The sequence below is a fragment of the Phyllobates terribilis genome, unplaced genomic scaffold (assembly GCF_046119375.1).
Source record: "Phyllobates terribilis strain yellow unplaced genomic scaffold, ASM4611937v1 Scaffold_3__8_contigs__length_932513732, whole genome shotgun sequence".
In the NCBI taxonomy this organism is placed as follows: Eukaryota; Metazoa; Chordata; class Amphibia; order Anura; family Dendrobatidae; genus Phyllobates; species Phyllobates terribilis.
The window spans coordinates 689,544,637-689,564,717 of NW_027362763.1; the positions used below are offsets into that span (position 1 = coordinate 689,544,637).

At 47.1% G+C, this 20,081-nt stretch overlaps 1 protein-coding gene across 2 annotated transcripts in view; it reads left to right on the forward strand.

Moving 5' to 3' along the window:
* TAF1A (TATA-box binding protein associated factor, RNA polymerase I subunit A) overlaps nucleotides 1-14,905 on the forward strand; it is a 42,870-nt gene extending 27,965 nt beyond the window's left edge. For both annotated transcript variants that reach the window (XM_073671900.1, XM_073671898.1), the window contains exon 11: nucleotides 453-14,905. In XM_073671900.1, coding sequence (XP_073528001.1) covers nucleotides 453-604 — 152 coding nt within the window. In that variant the 3' untranslated portion in view covers nucleotides 605-14,905. The remainder of the gene's footprint in view (nucleotides 1-452) is intronic.
* The last annotated feature ends 5,176 nt before the right edge of the window (nucleotides 14,906-20,081 follow it).

The window sequence follows — 20,081 nt, forward strand, 5'->3', positions numbered from 1 at the left end:
TGTGGAACAACCCGTTTAACCCCTTCTGCACTCGGACATACATGTACGTCTGAATTCGGGTGTGGCATAAGCAGCGAGCTCAGGACCGATGCCCACTCCAGACAGGTGGCAGCTGTACTATACAGCCAGCATATTCCTCTGACCGCTGGCTTCATTCACTTTTGTTTAACCTTTTAGATGCCGCTGCCAATTCCTGACAGCATCAAGGAAGTGTTTCCGATGCCTCGGTGAGCGCGTTCTGTCGCCCATGGGCTTCCCGGCAGTGCAGTCAGGGCACACTGATGGGTTGTTATCATCTTTGCACTCCAAAAGCTCAAAAGTGAAAATTGTCCATGGTGGAAGAAGGATATTAGGGGGAATTGAAAGACTGCGATGTCGGCTAGGACTCCGGCTCTACTACATCTGTGTACAATCCTGACGATCTGAAATGATTCCTCTTCTCTCCCTTCTAGCTTGCAACTATTTCATCTGGATCTACAGATGTGGCAGGAAAAATAAGAAGACGGCCTTCAATCGTATGAAGACGTTTATTCATAAGCATAACTGTGAAAACTTGCCTTCATCATCCAATGAAGAGGATGTAATGGAGGAGGCTATGGGATGAGAATTTACAGAATCCATGGCTGCTACCTCCGCCAATGGCCACCGGCCGCTACCTCCGCATGAAGCCTTTTCACTTGTATGAGGGATCTTGTTTGGAACCTGTTTGTAGGGTTCATTTTATATTTCCATCAAGTTGAAGAGGTGCCGGCATTTATTCTGGGTTGTTACCAGTTGACACAGGCACTTTAGCACTTTAATGTTTGTTAAATAATAAGTTTTGCAATTTTCTAAAACATGTTTTCTTTCATTTCCTCGCCAAGATCACTGCTGACTGTAAATTGAAACCTTCTGTGTTCTATTCAGAGGCTGATTTCACATTTCTCACAGCTGAGTATTTGCTTCAAATTGTATACATCACACCTATCAAAAATAGTACAGTTTGGATTTGCCCCCGACCTTACACACAAAATAACAGTAGGAGGTCTAACTGGGTTGGTCTGGCACCCCTCGCTTCCTGTCTGTCATGTCTTTCTAGAAATAATCCTACAGCTTTGGCCATGCTAATATTAAAGTAAAATATCAAAACTGCCATTCAGGATCCGTGGAAAGCTGTATGACTCTGCAGTAGGGGTGTTTTTTTTAAATGGAATGTTTAACCAGTCATTGTACAGGAGGAGGAGGTGAGCTGTGACATCACCTATTGTGAATGGTGGATCCTGTGTTATCTACTGTATATAGAGCTGTTATCAGTCATTGTACAGGAGGAGGAGGAGGTGAGCTGTGACATCACCTATTGTGAATGGTGGATCCTGTATTATCTACTGTATATAGAGGTGTTATCAGTCATTATACAGGAGGGGGAGGAGGTGAGCTGTGACATCTATTAAGGATTCTGGTTCCTGTCTGTGATAAGACTTCTGAAAAGTCTTCTGTACAGAGGCAGAAGTATAACTGTAGCATATGGCTTAGTAAGTAGTGTGAAAAATTCCATCTTTCTTTCATATTTTATTTTAAATTGACAGTGATATGGAAAATTAAAAAAAAAAATACTTTTTCACGTAAAACCTTATTTAAGCAAAAGCTTTTTTTCTGATGACACTTTCCCTTTAAGAAAATTGCCCACAAGGAAAAAGTGGTATCAAATGAAGAACGAACATATACCCACCTATTTAAAGGGAATCGGTCAGCAGGTTTTCGCTATGTAATCTGAGAGCAGCATGATGTAGGGATTGAAACCCTGATTCCAGTGTTGTCACTTACTGGGCTGCTTGCTGTCATTTTGATACAATAACGGTTTTCTCTACTGCAGAACCAGCAGAGCTCGGAATGCTGAGCCCAGTATTACCCCGCCCACACTTGATTGGCAGCTTTTTGTGTACACTGTATAACCAGTGGTGGGGGCGAGGTTACACACAGCAGTTGACTAAGAGGCAGGAGACATCTAGTCCTGTTGTGATAATCTCCTGCTGATAAGACTGATGTTCTTCAAACGCCAAACACCGCCTAGTAAGTAACACATCACTGGAATCAGGTTCTCAACTCCTACATGATGCTACTTTCAGATTACATAGCAAAAACCTGATGACAGATTCCCTTTAATTCCCCCACAGTCTCTACCTCCATCCTGCAGCAGTGATGCTTGTACATATGGCAAAATATTTGCTCAAAGGGTCTATATTGCATAAAATGACAAAGTAAATGTACTCGCCTGATACTCCACTGTTACTGATCTTTTTCTCCTCGCTAGTCTCCGTATACTTCCCTGCAGCAATCGCTTACCTGATATCCTCATGACTGCTGCAGACGATCACCGACCTTTCATGCTGTACATCTTCTAGTGGAGAATATCCACCGTTGGTCAAAGCAATGTAATAGTAAAGTAACACTCACCCATGTCCTACCCACTACATGTTCTCGTGTCTCCCTCTCCTCAGTGGTCAATCCTCTGTAGCTCTTCCTGTGCTGTAGACCACACAGTCCATCTCTATGATAAATACAGTAACAGTCTGTGGTCACCTGACATTGTCCGCTGGGTAACATTTCAAATTCAAAATTCTGACCGTTGCTCCCAACTGTCAGCTCAAAATTCCAAATTCCGACAGTTGATCCCAACTGTCAGCTCTTTAACCCTTACTGATATTTGAATTGTTTGCATCTTTCCTGGCAGATGATGGTTTTGATATTCAGCCATCATCTACTTTTTTTTACAGCCCTGCGGGAAGTGGAGCTGTTAACCTGCTAAATGTGGGTGGAGCTTGGCTCTTTACCTGTTAAATGCTGATGTCAATCTGACAGTGGCATTTACAGTGCGCGAGCAGGGGGGTCATAAATGTGATGCAATCACTGGGCACTGATAAGTTGGCATGATGCCCAGGGATCTTCTGAAGACCCCCGTTCCTGTCATGACGATACTACTGAGAAAGCCAACCTGTAGCTGGCATTTGTAGGAGACTGACTTTTTCTGCACACATAATCTACTGTAGCACTGCTGTGTATAATACAAGTGATCATATGATCGCAGGTTCAAGTCCCCTAAAAGGACTAAGCAATACAGTATAAAGTGAAAAATATGTCTTTAAAATATAAAAAAAATATAAAAGTTCAAATCCATTTTCTGCTGTAACATTGCAAAAAAAATGGAAGATGAAAACATTTTCTACCCCAAAATGGTATCAACAAAAACGACGGCTCAGGGCGCAAAAAATAAGCCCTCACACAGCCCCATTGACAAAAAATTTTAAATGTTACAGGTCTCCAAAAACAAATTTTTTACAAATTTTTGAATATTGTTTTCACCATTAAAATAAAAAAAAATCCTAACGTTTGTTATCACCGTATTCGTACTGACCTGGAGAATCATATTGCGGAGTAATTTTTGCCACTGTAAATAAAAAAAGCACAAAAAACAATTGTGAATAGTGCTTTCTTTCACAATTTCACCGCTCTTGGAATTTTTTTTCCCTGCTTTCCAGTACGTCACATGATAAAATGAACGGTGTTATTCAAAAGTACAATTTGTCCACCAAAAATAACAAGCCCGCGTACGACTATTTCAAGGGAAAAATTATAAAAGTTATGGCTCTAGGAAATGGAAGAGGAAAAAAACGAAAACGCAAAACTGGAAAAATAGCCCGGCCCTTAAGGGGTGACTAATATTGGTTTTCTCATATGGGCTAAAAGGAATCATTTGGGTCCCTCCAGGTGAAGTTGAGACCCCTGTGCCCACTATGGTTTTTCCTCTGGTCCTCTTTGAATGTTCCTGCTTCCATGATTTCCTGGTCCCTTTTCCCTTGGATGCTATACGTGGCAAGCCTGAAAATATTTACCCGTAAAGGAAAAGGGAACCCTCCTAAATTGCACGTGGACCGTTTTTGCCATGACCAGGCAATCCCTGTAAGCAAGAGTTGATGCTGCAAATTAATATCAGGACATGTTGAACTTGCTAACCTTTGTGAATCAGCTGGGGGCATCCGGGACCCATCTGTAGCCGACATTGAAGCAGAAGTCTTCCCTTCTAAGTAACCATAACAGAGGAATGCTTTTCTAGAATACGATACACATTGGTAACATACAGGAGACGACGTGCCGGACGTGAAGTTTTCTTTTTGTCCTTAATATATTGCAGATACTCGGCTGCTCGGCCATGTGTTAGTGCACACATGAAAACAAAAACTAGGGATTAACTCTATTCTTGTATAGAAAACACCAAGTCGTCTTGTAACAGACGGCCGAATCCATTTCAGGTCCACAAGTCAAGTGTTGTTCAGGGAATGGGGGGCGCAGGAGATGCAAATTTTTGCTTTTTGCGCCCAGTGGCCAACTGCATATCCAGAACTGCAGGTGATATACAGACATGGACAAAATTGTTGGTACCTTCTGTTAAAGTTAGAAAACGCCACAATTGTCACGGAAATAACTTGATGCTAACAAATGTAATTTTCAATTTATAATTACTAAATATCAACTAATGACAATCAGACTTTGTTTTTTTGCAAAAACAAAAAACCTAATGAGCCTGGCCTGGAGAAAAATGATGGTTCCCTTACCTTAATGTTTGGTTGCACCGCCTTTGAAGTGAACACTGCAGACAAACGATTTCTGTAACTCTGTGAGACTACTGCCCCTGTCTACAGGTATTTCTCTTTCGCTTCATTGGGGGACACAGGTAACCATGGGTGTATGCTGCTGCCACTAGGAGGCTGACCATATGCACAAAGAAATTATCTCTTCCCCACCAATGTACTCCCCACCAATTGGCACTAAGTTAATCAGTTTAGCTTAGTGTCAGTAGGAGGTGGATACGGCTCTTTTGCTAGACCCAGATCTACCGTGTTTTTCAGTAACGATTTCTCCTTTCTTTTTCAGAAGGTTCTTCTCTTCTCTCCGATTGAACAGTCACACTGTTCTCACGGAGAGTACGGCGTTGACTTACCCCCAGTATCTCCATCTGTCTATTCGCCAGGACCCTAGCAGCTAACACACAAGATGTGTTCAGCTGATCCGAAGGATGATCCTGGCCCCCCACTCCTGCCCGCTCACCTACCAGAGCCAGACGGTTTCAGGAGGTACAGACGTCCCGCAATCCGGTGAGGTTTAGACGTCTGTTCTTCAGAGACAAATTCAAGGAAGGAGAGGTACCTTTTTTCCCACAGGTTCCCCCCTCTCTCCTTTTCTCTGTGCAGGATGCATCTTTAATAAGGACTCCAGGATTCTGGAGGAGATGACAAGAAGGTCTACAAGAAGTGATGTGACACACAGCGATCCTCGGATGAATCATAAGTATCCGTATTATAGCTGGGGGCCCAGAAGTGTGTGTGTATGATTGTCGGGGCACAAGGCCCTTCCTGCATCTCTTTAGGCCTCTGCGCTGCTCCCCCCACCCTGCCTTTGCCGGCCTCACTTACTACTTTAGGCCCCAGCTTCTGTGCGGCCTAGCCACAAAGGCTAGCTCCGCCCCTTCCCGCCTTCCTTATCGCGTGGGCTTTTCTAGCGCCCGGCAAGTACTCGACCCATTTCCTCCTCTAGTGACGTGGGGACTGCGCGCCCTCTCCTCACATGAGGCCCGCTTCTGCCTCATTGCGGCCGCCATTTTTCATCCGGACACCGTTATATAAGTAGCCTCTCCATCCAGCTTCCTGAGCCCTCTTCACCGCGCACTCCTGGGATCAGATTTCAGCACCTCAACTCTCTTGTGGGTAAGCTCTGCTCTGCAGACTGACACTCTCTTTAGCAAATCTTCTTTTCTGTCCCCTAACCTCTAGCATTAATTAGTGAGTCTGCCTGTTTTCTGTCACGTCTAAGTCTAAAAGAGAACGCTCTCACCCTTCCGGCTCCTACTACTCTTGTCGAGCACTTCGTTTGCTCTTCTTGTAAGTGCAGACTCCCTTCAGGTCAGTTTTCTTCTCTCAGTCAGGATTGCAGCAATCCCTCCATCCTTACTACCCAGGAGTCCTCCATCGCTTCCAGAGAGAGTGGTCCCCTTATTCCAGCGTGGGCAACTTCTGTCTCAATCTGTTGTGGATCTTACCAAGGTGTCTCAGATCCCGATATCAGTGCTGTATACGTTGCCTATCCCTCCCCCTGCAGCTGCCGTCGGATCACATGACACATCCTTACCTCCTTCCATGGCTTGCAGCAATGGCCATAAGAGGGCCAGGCAGGAGAGCCGCTCCAGATGCCCCTCTCGCTTCCTGGCCCCTCTTGGCGGACGGCTTCTTCCCAGTCGACATCCCCAGACACGCCAGCGAAACCGGATTCGGATTTGAATTCCGAAGCAGATTCGGAGCTGGACACTGACCAGGCCTCTATCATGAGAGACATGGTCGAGAGTCTTATTGTGGTGGTCAACAAGGCTCTTAATATCAAGGATACCCCTATGGAGCCCACAGAATTGGCCGTGTCCTTTAGATGGACAAGACTAACTTCTAGAGTTTTTGCTCCCCATAAGAAATTTGAGGGGGTCCTCACCAGAGAGCGGGAAAACTCGACCAGACGCTTCCAGAGAGGGAAGCGGCTCAGTATACTGTACCCCTTCGTTTCAGATCTCACTGAAAATTGGACTGTTCCTCCGGTTGTGGACTCTCCAGTCTCCAGACTATCCACCAACATGGTCCATTCCCTTACAGACGGGGCATCTCTCAAGGACCCCAATGACAGACTCATTGAGTCCTTTGCCAAGTCAACCTTTGAAGCGGCAGGTTCCACCCTATGCCCTGCCTTTGCCACTACATGGGTGTCAAAGTCTGTATCTGCATGGGCTAAGCAACTCCTTCCAGGCATCCTTGCGGGAACCGCGTCTGACGAGTCAGCTAATTTAGCAGACCAGATCTCCCCTCCCTGGTTCCGGGTTTTTTCACAACTATTGCCTCTTTCCTTCAAAGAGGTGTCATCGTTACTGTCCCACCTCAGGAACATTTAACAGGTTTTTGTTCAAACCTTTTTGTAGTTCCAAAGAAGGACATGTCCGTTCAACCCATCCTGGATCTCAAGTTGCTGAACAAGAGAGTCAGTCTACGTCATTTCAGGATGGAATCCCTTCGTTCAGTAATAGCTTCAATGGAATCACAAGAGTTCCTGTGTTCGGTGGATATCCAATACACCTATCTCCATGTCCCGATTTTTCCGGGTCATCAGAGATTCCTTCGGTTGGCGGAACGGCAGGACCACTTTCAGTTCGTCGCTCTTCCATTCGGTCTGGCAACTGCACCCAGGGTCTTTACAAAGATAATGGCAGCGGTGAGGGCCATCTTACGGACCAGGGGTCTAGTGGTCATATCTTACCTGGACGACCTCCTTGTAAAAGTTACGTCCTCCTTCCTAGCCCAGGAAAGCCTGTCCATCACTCTCGACACCCTGTCTTGGCTCAGCTGGATTGTCAACAGGTCAAAATCTTGTCTAGTTCTGACCCAGCATTTGATTTTCCTGGGCATGCTTTTCAACACCCTTCAGGCTAGGGTCTTTATTTCCAAAGAGAAGAGAGCAGCTCTCCAACAGGGGGTTCACACTCTTCAGGCCCCCGATCTCCATCCCTTCGCTCAGCCATGGCGGTTCTGGGCAGGATGGTAGTGACTGTAGAGGCGAAACCCTTTACCCAGTTTCGCACCAGGCCACTTCAGCAGACCATCCTATTCCAATGGAACAGGTCTGTTCTCTCCCTTGATCTTCCTGTCCAGATCTCATCCCGAGTCAGGTGGCTGTCGTCCTCCCTCATTCATGAGGGTCGGTCCTTCCTCTCTATCCACTGGCAGGTGGTTATAACAGAAGGCAGTCTCCTCAGCTGGGGAGCTGTCTTCCACAACCTCTCGGTCCAGGGCCATTGGTCGCTGGAAGAGACTTCGTTGCCAATCAACATTCTCGAGATCAGAGCCATTCTTCTGTCCCTTCTCCACAGGTAGCATCTTCTCAGGTGCCTTCCAGTTCGAGTCCAGACAGACAATGCTACGGCAGTGGCATATGTCAACCACCAGGGAGGAAATCTGAGTCTTTTAGCCATGACCGAAGTCTCCAAAATCCTTCCCTGGGCAGAGAACATGGTTCCGGCAGTTTCAGCAGTGCACATTCCCGGCGTAGACAATTAGGTCGCTGACTTTCTCAGTTGCGAGGGTCTCGCTGCAGGAGAATGGTCTCTGCATCAGGATGTCTTCCATCAGATTTGTCTATGGTGGGGCACTTCGGATGTGGATCTCATGGACTCCAGGATGAACAGAATGGTCCTGCAGTTCATCTCCAGGTCCCACGAACCTCGCTGCTGGCTTCGATGACATAGCGATACCCTGGTCACAGTTTGCTCTTCCTTATCTGCTCCCGCCTCTTCCTTTTCCTTCCCAGGCTGTTGAAGATAGTCAAGGCGGAAGGGGTGCAGGTCATCCTAATAGCACCAGATTGGCCCAGGAGGGCCTGGTATGCAGAGGTTGTCAATTTACTCGCAGACAAACCAAGTCTGCTTTCTCAGGGTCCCATCTTCCACCTGAATTCTTGGTTGCTCGATTTGATGGTGTGGCTGTTGAGGCCGCGGTTCTTAGAGCATCTGGGTTCTCAGAATGAGTAATTCAGATGATGATTCAGGCTCGGAAGCCATCATCGTCTCGAGTCTACTATTGGTCTTGGAAAGCCTTCTTCCGTTGATGTCAGTCTAATCACACCCCACCTATGATTTTCTCTCTTCCTTCTGTCCTGGCTTTTATTCAATCAGGGCTTGACGCAGGTGTAGGTCTCAGCTTGCTCAAGGGCCAAGTGTCTTCAATGGCTATTCTTTTCCAAAGGAATTTAGCTTCAGGTCTTCATGTCAGAACCTTTCTTCAAGGAGTGGCTCATGCAGCCCCTCATGAGGTCCCCCGGTAGATCCCTGGGACCTCAACCTGGTTCTGGAGGTTCTCAGGAGTCCCCCTTTCAGCTGCTCAGAGAGGTCTCTCTGCCTCTTCTTTCTTGGAAGGTATTTTTCTCGTGGCCATCACTTCCATTAGGCGGGTTTCAGGGCTGGCAGCTCTTTCATGTCACTCACTCTTCTTATTCTGCACCATGGTAATGTGACCTGTTCCTTCCTTTTCTCCCAAGTTAGTCTCCGTCTTTGACGTCAATGAGGACATCGTTCTCCCCTCTTTCTGCCCATCTCCGGTTCACCATCCGGCGCCATCTCTGAACAGGTTGGACCCAGTCAGGGCAACTCGCATTTACCCCTTCTGGGGGACGGATTCTTTGTGATCCTGAGGGCTCTCGAAGAGGCCTTCCGGTGTCCAAGGCTACACTTGCTCACTATATCCGGACGACCATCTTGGAGGCTGTTACGAGGCCGGGTGGTGGAACCTCTGTGCTTAGGTGCAAGGAGGGACCAGAGGGGCGTGACTAAGTACCTACTCGGCCTGACCAAGGTCGCTCGGCGGCTCAATTGACTCCGGGAACCAGGGAGGGACCGAGCAGGGGGACCAGGTGCCACTCTGGGACCGACCTTGTGTGAGAGCAGGTGACTTCCACGGGTCTGATGGCAGGAACTGACCGATACAGCGGATGAGCACGGCTGGAAGGCTGACGGGTGGTCCGGGTAGGTAAGGCTGATTCGGCAGATAGCCAGACGGGTGCTCCGGGTAGGCAAGCTAGTGGGCACAACAGGTAACAGACAGGTGCTCCAGGTAGGCAGTCTGGCGGGCACAACAGGTAACTAGCAGGTGCTTCCAGGTAAGCAGGCTGGCAGGTAACTGGCAAGTGCTTCCAGGTAAGCAGGACTGACAGGCAGACTGGCGGGCAGGACTGACAGGCAGCGGGACCTGAGGGCTGAAGCAAGTATAAGCACACGGAACAACAACCATTGCACAGGCATCTCCATATTGGAGGAGGTGCTTTAAATAGGGGAAGTCCTCCGGCCATTGACCGGGGACTTTTTAGGATGACGCGCGCGGCCCCTTTAAGAGGGAGGGAGCGCGCGCCCTAAGCACAGGGAAGCTGCACGCAGGGCGCGCCGCAGCAGCAGGTCGGGAGCCGGAAGACGCCGGACCAGGGCCGCGGCGGTGAGGGGAACGGCGTCTCTGCCTGGCAGGAGGCAGAGACGCCGATGCTACAGTACCCCCCCCCCTTACGCCCCCTCTTCTTTACGCCCAAAAGAAATTTTTTAAGATGATGAGGGACATGAATGTTCTCTCTGGGTTCCCAAGACCTTTCCTCTGGGCCAAACCCCTTCCAATCCACAAGAAAGAAAGTCTTTCCTGTTACCCTCTTGGTGGCCAAAATGTTTTCTACCTCAGACATCCTCAGTGGAGACTGGAGCTGGAGAGATACCTGGATCGTCAGAGAAGGAATTAAGGACAACAGGTTTGAGGAGGGATACATGAAAGTTGGGAATTCGTAAGGTGGCCGGGAGTTTCAGCTTGTAGGCCGCGGGATTGATTTGGTTCAGAACCTCGAACGGACCGATGAACCACGGGCCCAACTTATAGGAAGGTATCTTGAGACGAACATATTTGGAGGAAAGCCAGACCTTGTCTCCCAGACGGAATTGAGGTGGATCCAGACGTCTCTTATCAGCATGTCTCTTCATCCGCTCGGAAGACTGAAGAAGTGCAGATATGTTGTCTTCCCAAATAGCCTAAAATTCGCTGACAGACTCCGCGGCAGGATTGTCCACTGAATAGGAGACGGGAAAACGGAATCCGGGGGTGTTGACCGTAGACCACAAAGAACAGGGATTTAGAAGATTTGCTCTCATGGTTGTTCTAGGAGAACTCGGCCCAGGGCAGGAGCTCAACCCAATCGTTATGGCGACCATTGACGAAGTGGTAGAGCAAGCTGGTAAGGACTTGGTTGATACGTTCCACTTGACCATTAGATTGAGGGTGATAAGCAGAGGAAAAATCCAAGGAGACATCCAGAAGCGCAAAGTGAACTGAACCCCGTGATTAGACACAATGTGGAGGGGTAGGCCGTGAAGACGAAAGATGTGATGGATGAAGTCCTTAGCCAGCACAGATCCAGACAGAAGACCAGGCAGAGGGATGAAGTGGGCCATTTTAGAAAAGCGGTCAGCGACCACGCAAATGACTGTACAACAGGCAGAAACAGGGAGATCCGTAATGAAGCAATGTGGCAATGTGTTGCCATGGAGCGGCAGGCACAGGAAGAGGAAGGAGATGGTCGGATGGAAGGTGCCGGGGGACCTTGTTACGGTCACAGGAGAAACAAGCCTCGACGAAGTCCGCAACATCCTTGCGCAGGGAAGGCCACCAGCAATGTCGGGCGATGAGCAGAAAGGTCTTCCTCTGACCAGCATGACCGGCTAGTTTGGATGAATGGCCCCAGAGTAGAACCTTCTTACGATCTGGAACCGCCACAAAGGTCTTACCGGGTGGAAGAAGACAGGTCAAACAGAGCCACAGTCATCACTTTGGAGGGGTCGATGATATAGAGGCTCCTCCTCTTGGTCGGTGGACAGGAACGAGCGGGATAAAGCGTCAGCTTTAATGTTCTTGTCCGCTGGACGGTAATGTAGGGTGAAGCAGAATCGGGCAAAGAATAGAGACCACCTGGCCTGATGCGGATTAAGTCTTTGGGCATTCTGCAGATAGGCAAGATTTTTGTGGTCAGTGTAGATGACCACCGGGTGCAGAGCCCCCTCCAGCAAGTAACGACACTCCTCCAGTGCCAATTTGATGGCTAGCAGCTCACGATCCCCAATGGAGTAGTTGCGCTCCGACGAGGAGAAGAGCTTGGAGAAGAAGCCGCAGGTTACCATTCTCCCGGACGGAGATTTCTGGGTGAGCACAGCTCCGTCTCCGGAGGAGGATGCATCAACCTCCAGGAAGAACTGCTTGTTGCAATCCGGATGGTGCAGCACAGGAGCGGAGGAGAAATCTTGTTTTAGGGAGACGAAGGCCTCCTCCGCTTCAGAAGTCCATTCCCTGGGATTTGCTTCCTTACGGGTGAGCGCGGAGATGGGAGCAGTTCGGGAGGAGAAATTATGGGTGAGGAGGCGGTAATAATTTGCGAAGCCCAGGAATCGCCTTCAACCCCTCCGGTCGGGGCCACTTCAAGACGGCAGAGACCCTCTCGGGATCCATCCGCAGACCAGTCTCAGAGATAATATAGCCCAGGAAAGGAAGGGAGGACTGCTTGAAGAGGCATTTCTCAAATTTTGCGTATAGGCGATTCTACCGGAGTCTTTGCAGAACCTGACAAACATCTCTCCGGTGTGTGGGCAGACCCGGAGAGAAGACCAACATATCGTCCAGGTACACCACCACGCAAGAATACAGGAGATCACGGAAGATGTTGTTAACCAGCTCCTGGAAGATGGCTGAAGCATTACAGAGACCACAGCAAAAAGTCTCTAAAGAAGAACGCCAGTCATGGAAAGAGGCGGGTGCTAAATTGATGGGCTATGAAAAAAGGAACAACTGTATTGTTTGCCTCGACTCCTACATCCTGCCTTTGCAGCCTGGGCCCATGGACCGGTGCATTGAGGGAAGAATCAAGCTTTGCTACTGGTACAGAAACTTTATTGGGCCCCAGGAATTTCCACCATGTTGAGCGCACAGAACAAAGGTTGCACAATATGCCAAACCTGCAACCCAGGCAGATTACAGAATGTACCGACAAAACACCTTGCTAAACCAGAGTATCCGTTCCAACGATTGCAAGTTGTTCATCTCACTCTCCCTAAAGCAGGATGATATGAATACTGCTTAGTGGTAGTGGATATGTTTTCCAGCTGGCCAGAAGCATTCGCCGTTCCAAACATGACTGCCAAGACTACCGCCAAGAAGCTGGTCTCTGAAGTTGTTTGCCAGTATGGAGTCCCAGAATTCATTGAAAGTGATCAAGGACCAGCCTTTTCCTCATGTGTATATCCAGAAATACCATGATCGGATCAACAGTGGCGTTACATACGCCTTACCATCCACAGTCAAGTGGCAAGGTGGAGAGATTGAATGGCACACTGAAAAGGCAATTGACCAAAATGATGCAGGAGACTACGGCCCATTGGCATGAGCTCCTTCCCATTGCACTATATCACATACGCACCACCCCCATAGGGAAACAAACTGTCACCCTATGAGATACTATTTGGGTCGCAACCAGCTATAGCTCGATTTACTCCACAACAATTATCAGAAGAAACAGATCATGTTGTGCAATATGTGATTCAGCTTGCCAAAGCCTTAACTAACACCCATGCGTTAGTATCATCTTCTATTCCAGATCCAGCTGATGCAGAAGGTTGTCATACCTTCAAACCCAGAGATTGTGTATGTGAAGAAGCATGTTCGGAAACACGGACTAGAACCATTGTATGACGGACCATACTAAGTGCTTCTTACAACCCCAACAGCAGTAAAACTTGAAGGGAAGTCAACATGGATCCATGCTTCACACTGCAAACGTCAACCATCCTGAGATGTTTTATGATAATATGTATGGTTAGATTAGTCAATACCTGGAATAGCCTGCAACAGAATAGTGACCCTTTTAAAGATTAAGTTCATTACTCACCACCAGATTTTGGTACAAGAATTGAGTCAATTAGAGAACAACTAGATCAGTGACTGTTGGATATGTACTCACTCACCAGTTTCAGCCGCTAGTATGCCTTTTCTGGCGGTCCCAGTCACTTTGGAAGAATTAGTAAACTGGCCCAAATGTAGCGACGCCCTTGCTAATAACGCTACTAAGTTTAGTAGATTATAGAACACCACTGTAGGTATACCAGTAGTTGGGTGGATCTCCCCTGGTGGCAAGGAAATCTTACTGCCACTAGTAAACACCTACAATTTCTTGCCCTTAACGGAAACAAGTGGGTGCCCAGAAACAAGTCTTCCTTGACTAATTTAGGCTGCATACCAACTGAAGGTGTACAAATCAGTTTTAATATTACCTCTAGTACGGCAGATGCTTTTAAACCATCATTGTTGGAAAGATACATTCATAATCACTCATGGGTACATGCAAATCTGTTTATAAAAGGTACTAATGACACATGTTATAAAATATCTGGTATCATCCCTTGCAATGAATTTTCTGAATATAAGCATAGTGATCCAACATGTGGCAATCCGGATGTTGGATATTGTAGCCCCCTGGGACAAATGCCTTCATGGTGTAGGTTATCAAATAACACCGTTTTTATCGATTTGGTACATAAATTAGTATTACAGCACTCTGCTTTATGGGATCTGCCATCAGCCACATATTGGGTCTGTGGGAATAATGCGTACAAATGGCTCCCAGTCGGAGTAGGGGGGACTTGTAGGTTGGCCCGGCTAACTCCAGCCACTTATCTTATTCCCCATAGTAAAGTAGATATGAGAGTCATCCCTCTGAATATCAGAGCTTTATGATTATATCAACGGACAAGGGGGGATGGACATACCGCGACAGCCTCAATTGGTAACAAGGGCACTAATTGAGTGAAGACCAATGTCCCTCAGGCTCAAACCATGACCCTGGGAAAGCACCTCTATTGTTGATGATAACATAATTTTTAGGGGGGAAATGTAAAGGACATATTGATATTCATGCTATGGCAACTCCATTTTGTCTGCTTGCTTCAAAATTATGTTATTATACTCTTTGCATAACATACATTCTTTCCTCTTGATTCACATGCAACTTTCCCACACTAACCTTTTCTCTCAGGAATATTCTATGAGACACCCTGCTCCTGTTATCTAGCTAGTCTGAGCTGGGATGTATGACCGTGTAACTTTCCACCATGCACCGAACTAACGATAATATGACCATATGTGTATTTCCGTAATAATTGTACTAACATTGGTTCAAACTTGTAGTATGGCTGTAGGTGATTGGATATTAATAAACTCAAAACAATATAAAATGCTAAGTAGAAATAAACGGGGTTAGAGATTCTTGAATCCCCCCATACAGAGCTTTGCCTCCGTCTGGTTTTCTATTGGATTGTGCAATCAATCTTGTAAAATAATTTGACACTCACTTGGTCAACCGTGAAGGGTCATTACTGCCCTCCCTCAACAGTCCTCCTCCTGACTTTCTGGCAATTGTGTCTCATCATCGTCCACCTTTTGTGACATTTTCCCACCATCGCCTTCGTATGACCGTGGCTGCTCAAATATTTGGGCATCGCTACATGCGATCTCTTGCCCCGCTTCAAGTGTGGACCAGGCGAGAGGCCCAAATCTATAAATGGAAAAGTGAACAGCTCTTCGGAGTGTCCAAGTGTGGGATCAGTTGTCTCTGGGCACTCGTCATGGTGGGAGGAAGGAGGATTAGGGTGAGGAATATGCGGTCCAGACTCACGGCTACTGAGACTTGACCGTGTGGAAGACAGGGTTGTGGTGGTGGTGGCTAAGTGACTGGAAGCATTATCTGCTATCCAACCAATAACCTTTTCACACTGCTTTGTGTTCAATAGTGGTGTTCTGCGGTCCCCTATTATTTGGGACAGGAAGGTCGAACGAGAAGATGTGGGTGTTTGTTGTGGCACAATTTCAGCTTGCCCACGGCCTTGGCCTCTGCATGCACCATCACCTCCAGTTCCCCGTCCCTTGCCACGTGCCTTGCCCATTTTAAATAGAGGACAATCTCTTCCACGCTCACTAAAATGGCTGAGTTTGGAGCGAACTTATATGTGATCCGTGTGACGGACAAACCACAGTTTTAAATAGCTGGCCTGTAGGTAACTATTTTTAACAGCTCCGACCTTGTGTTAATAAGTTCGCTGACACACTGCAAGAAAATTTCAATGGAGGCCAGAAATGGCAGAATTTTCAGCGCAATTATATGTGATCCGTGTGACGGACAAACCACAGTTTTAAATAGCTGGATTGTTAGCGCTGTAATATGGAAAGGACCTAGCTGTATTCTGCAGTGCCAACAAGCAAATGGCGCACAAAAAACGTGTTCTCTGGATTGCTTTTTAAGCAAATAATCAGGATTAAGATAAAAAAAAAAATACTCCTGGCCCCTGATACCTGGGGCTATTTCTACAAATATCTGTAAAAGCATCAGCAGACAGAACTGGAATGGACCCTCTTGCTATGTGCACTGCAGTCTGCTATATACCCTGCCTGCCTAGCACTGATATCTCTGCAGCTGGATTAGTCCTCAGAAGGACTGTTAGTTGAGATGTATATATGTCTCTAATATATTTTGGTATACCTACACTAACTGGAAACAAGCAAATCTCTCCCTAGGTCAGCAGCACCTCTCCCTACACTGTCTGATTCCGGAGTGACTGTGATGAGCATGGCGGCGCCAGGTCTGATCTAGAACTGATGACACTGTGCGGCCAGCCAATCACTGTAATGCCACAACCAACATGGCTGCGGCATTAGTGTGTGTGGCAGACAATCTCTGCATGTTGATTGGCGCCCTAAAGAGCGCCAAACATGCAGGGAGGAGACCCGAGCTCCCAACGAGCAACCCCGGAAATACTCGGCGAGCGCCGAGCATCTCGAGCAGTGAGATGCTCGGGCGAGCACCGAGCAGTAGTGAGCATGCTCGCTCATCACTAGTGAGGAACATACAAGGGTGGAAGAGAGAAGTAGTTCTTGCGTAGACCGAAGATTAAATATGGGAACTTATACAGAGATTAGTTTGGAGATGTATGGGGAGACAGATTATGAATGGCCTTGTATGTCAATGTCAAGATTTTAAACTGAGTTTTCAGGGGAATTAGAAGTCGATGAAGGGATGAGCAGACAGGAAAGGTGAATTAATCGGGCAGCAGAGATAATGACAGACTGAAGTGGTGCAATAGTGTTAGATGGGAGGCCACAAAAGAGTTGAAGCAGGAGGTGATGAGGGCATGTAATTAACATTATAGTAGTTTTGGGGTTGAGGATGAATGAGGGATGAATTCCGGAAATATTTTTGAGTTGGAGGAGGCAGGAGTTGGTGAGGGCTTTGATGTATGGTTTGAAGGACAAGGTAAAGTCAAGGGTAACTCCAAGGTAACGGACTTCCGGTACAAGGGAAAGTGTGATGTCATTTAATGTGATAGATAGGATGGGGGGGTTAAGTGATGTGGAGAAAAGATGTTTGGTTTTGTCCACATTGAATTTTAGAAAGTATGATAAGAAGGAGGATATGGCTGATAGACACTTTTGGATTTTGGACAGGAAAGAGGTGACGTCTAGGCCAAAAAAGTTGGTTTGAGAGTCATCTGCCTATAGCTGGTACAGAAAGCTATGAGACTATATGAGTTGTCCCAGGCCAAAGGTATAGCTTGAGAAGAGTAGGGGTCCAAGGACAGAGCCTTCGGGAACACCAACAGAGAGAGGGTGAGGTGAGGAACTATTATGGGAATGGGAGACTCTAAATGTGCGGTTAGTGTGGTGTGAGGACATCCAGGAAAGGGTTTTGCAGATTCAAGGCTCGTGAGGTCCCACTCCAAGGTATGAAATTTGTTCCAAATCGCTAGCATATAGTGGACGCTTTGGTCTAAGATCTCAGTCAGATTACTGAAATGCTACCGCAAGATTCACCCGCACTGCAAGTCTAATCACCCAAATTAACAGCCTGTTAGTTTCTGTAATTAGATCTGCGGTTTGACAGTCTTATGGTCGTAAATTAGATACCTAAATCTAGCACCATTTTTAATGTCTGAATAGGGCCTAATCCTAAAAGCCCCCATAAACATCAGATTAATCCCTTTTCGCCATGGCCATTTTCCTTTTCTTTTAGTTTTTGTTTTTTCCTCCTCTTCTTCCGAGAGCCATACCTTTTTTATATTTCCCTCAATATGGCCGTGTGAGGGCTTTTTTTGTGGAATGAGTTGTACTTTTGAAAGGCACTGCGGTGAAATTGCAAAAAAATGTGCAATTCCACAATTGTTTTTTTTTTGTTTACCATGTTCACTATATGGTAAAACTGACCCAGTAATATGATTCCCCAGGTCAGTACGAGTACTCCGATACCAAACATGTATAATTTATTTTTTATTTAAGTGGTGAAAAAAATTCCGAAATTTGTATGAAAAAGTTTTTGCGTTTGTCTCCAATTTCTGAGACCCGTAACCTTTTCATTTTTTGGGATCGGGGGCTGGGGGAGGGCTTATTTTTTGCACCCTGAGCTGACGTTTTTAATGACACCATTTTTGGTAGATACAATGTTTTGATCGTCTGTTATTGCATCTTATTGTAATGTTGCGGCGGCCGAAAAAAATGTAATTCTTGCGTTTTTATTTTTTTTTCCTCTCGTTATGCCGTTTACGCAGGTCCAGCTTCAGGGTCATTGGGCCCCGGGCGAAAGAGTCTCAGTGGGACCAGGGCGAAAGAGTCTCAGTGGGCTCCTTTAACACATACCACAATTCATGATGCGCAGATAAGAAATATAGGTATAGTACAATGCCAAAGATTTCACTTACTTCTTACATTACATGAGCGATATCTATTGTAAATTCTACACTATCTCAGAAACCAGCCAGTATAATGAGCCCCATATATTGCTCCATACAGAATAGTGGCCCCCATTTAATGCTCCATACAGAATAATGGACCCCATATAATGCTCCATACAGAATAATGGGGGCACTGGGGAATAATGGGGGGACTCCCCCCGACTCACTGGCCCCTTAGCGCGCTAGAGTCCCCAACTGCTAGTGGGCCCCCCTCTGGCTCAGGGCCCCGGCGCTTGCCGGCGTGCTAACGCCGGTCCTCTGTTTACCAATCGGATTAATTATCTTTGCATTTTGATAGATCAGACATTTCTGAATGCAACAATACCATAATATGTGTATTTTTTCAGGGGGGCAAAAGGGGGGTGATTTAAACTTTTTTGATTTTTTTTTCACATTTTTAAAACTTTTTTTTTTACTTTATTTAATAGTCACCTTAAGAGATTTAAAGCTACGATCATCTGATCACCTGTGCTATACATACCTGTGCTTTAGCACTGCTATGTATAGCAGAAATTACGATCTCCTAAGAACGCCAGCTACGAGCCAGCATTCACAGGAGTATTGTAATGACAGGCACAGGGGTCTTCTGCTGCCCCCTGGCTGTCATGACAACCCATTGGGGCCCTGCCATCAAGTAACTGGGGCGCCGATGGTCGGAATTTATGAGGCGCTTCCGGACAGCGAGTGTTAAATCCAGCTGTCAGTGATTGACAGTGGGTTTTAACTGGTTAACAGCCACAGACAGAGCTCCTATCCACCTGTGGCTCATAAATGCACATGACAGCTGATTAAATCAGCTGTCGTGTTCGAGGAAAGATGCAGTTTCCGACGTTGAATGAAACCACATATGACATAAATATGTCATGAAGGGGTTAAAGTTGGTCAAACCTGTACATATCAGAGAAATCGGTCAACCATCATATGTCTATGCATGCCCCCCAATAGACGAGGTTTCGGAAAAGGAAATGTGGCGCCCGAGTGTTCGGTCGCCACAGAGGTACTACATCTCACCCAGAGGTGTGGTATCTCACTCTCAGGTAAGAAAGGAGTACAGCCCGGGACCCTAACATCTGCATCCAACACTACACTACTCCAGACCAGCTGGAAGGGCAAGATGCGTCGCGCTTCCTGCTGAGCCCTGTCCCTGGCTGGAGTGGGGGGAACCAAAGTAGAGGGAACCATGTAGTGGGTGTGGGTGGAGGAAGTAAATCAGGGGAGCACTTGTTAGGGATAGTATATAGAGGGAAGCCATCTTGGGAGTTAAGCCAGTCAGTCAGAGGAGGACAGTGAGAGGAGCAGGAGCTCCGTAGGAGCTCTGCTCAAGAGGAGGGCCCAGAGAGATGCCCAGGACAGACTGAGGAGGAGGGGAACAGGAGAAAGGCTCCAGGAACATAGAAGGGAACCAGGGGTACGGGCAGTGCTGAAGGCCACGCGTACGCCCGAATCTGCCAGGCGGTGGAGGGGTCAGGTCGCACAGAGGGGACCGGTCCCTAAACTAGCAGAGTTCTTCAAGTCTCAACTAGGAAACCTGAGGCTGTAGTATTTCAGGTACTGCATCCACAATCCACTTCTGTCTCACCAAGAAGGTGGCCATAGAGGACCCAGGGGACAGAGAAGACGTTGCCCGCCAAGGTCTGTGGTCACTGGATTGGGACACTAGGTGTGAGGTGCAGGGAGA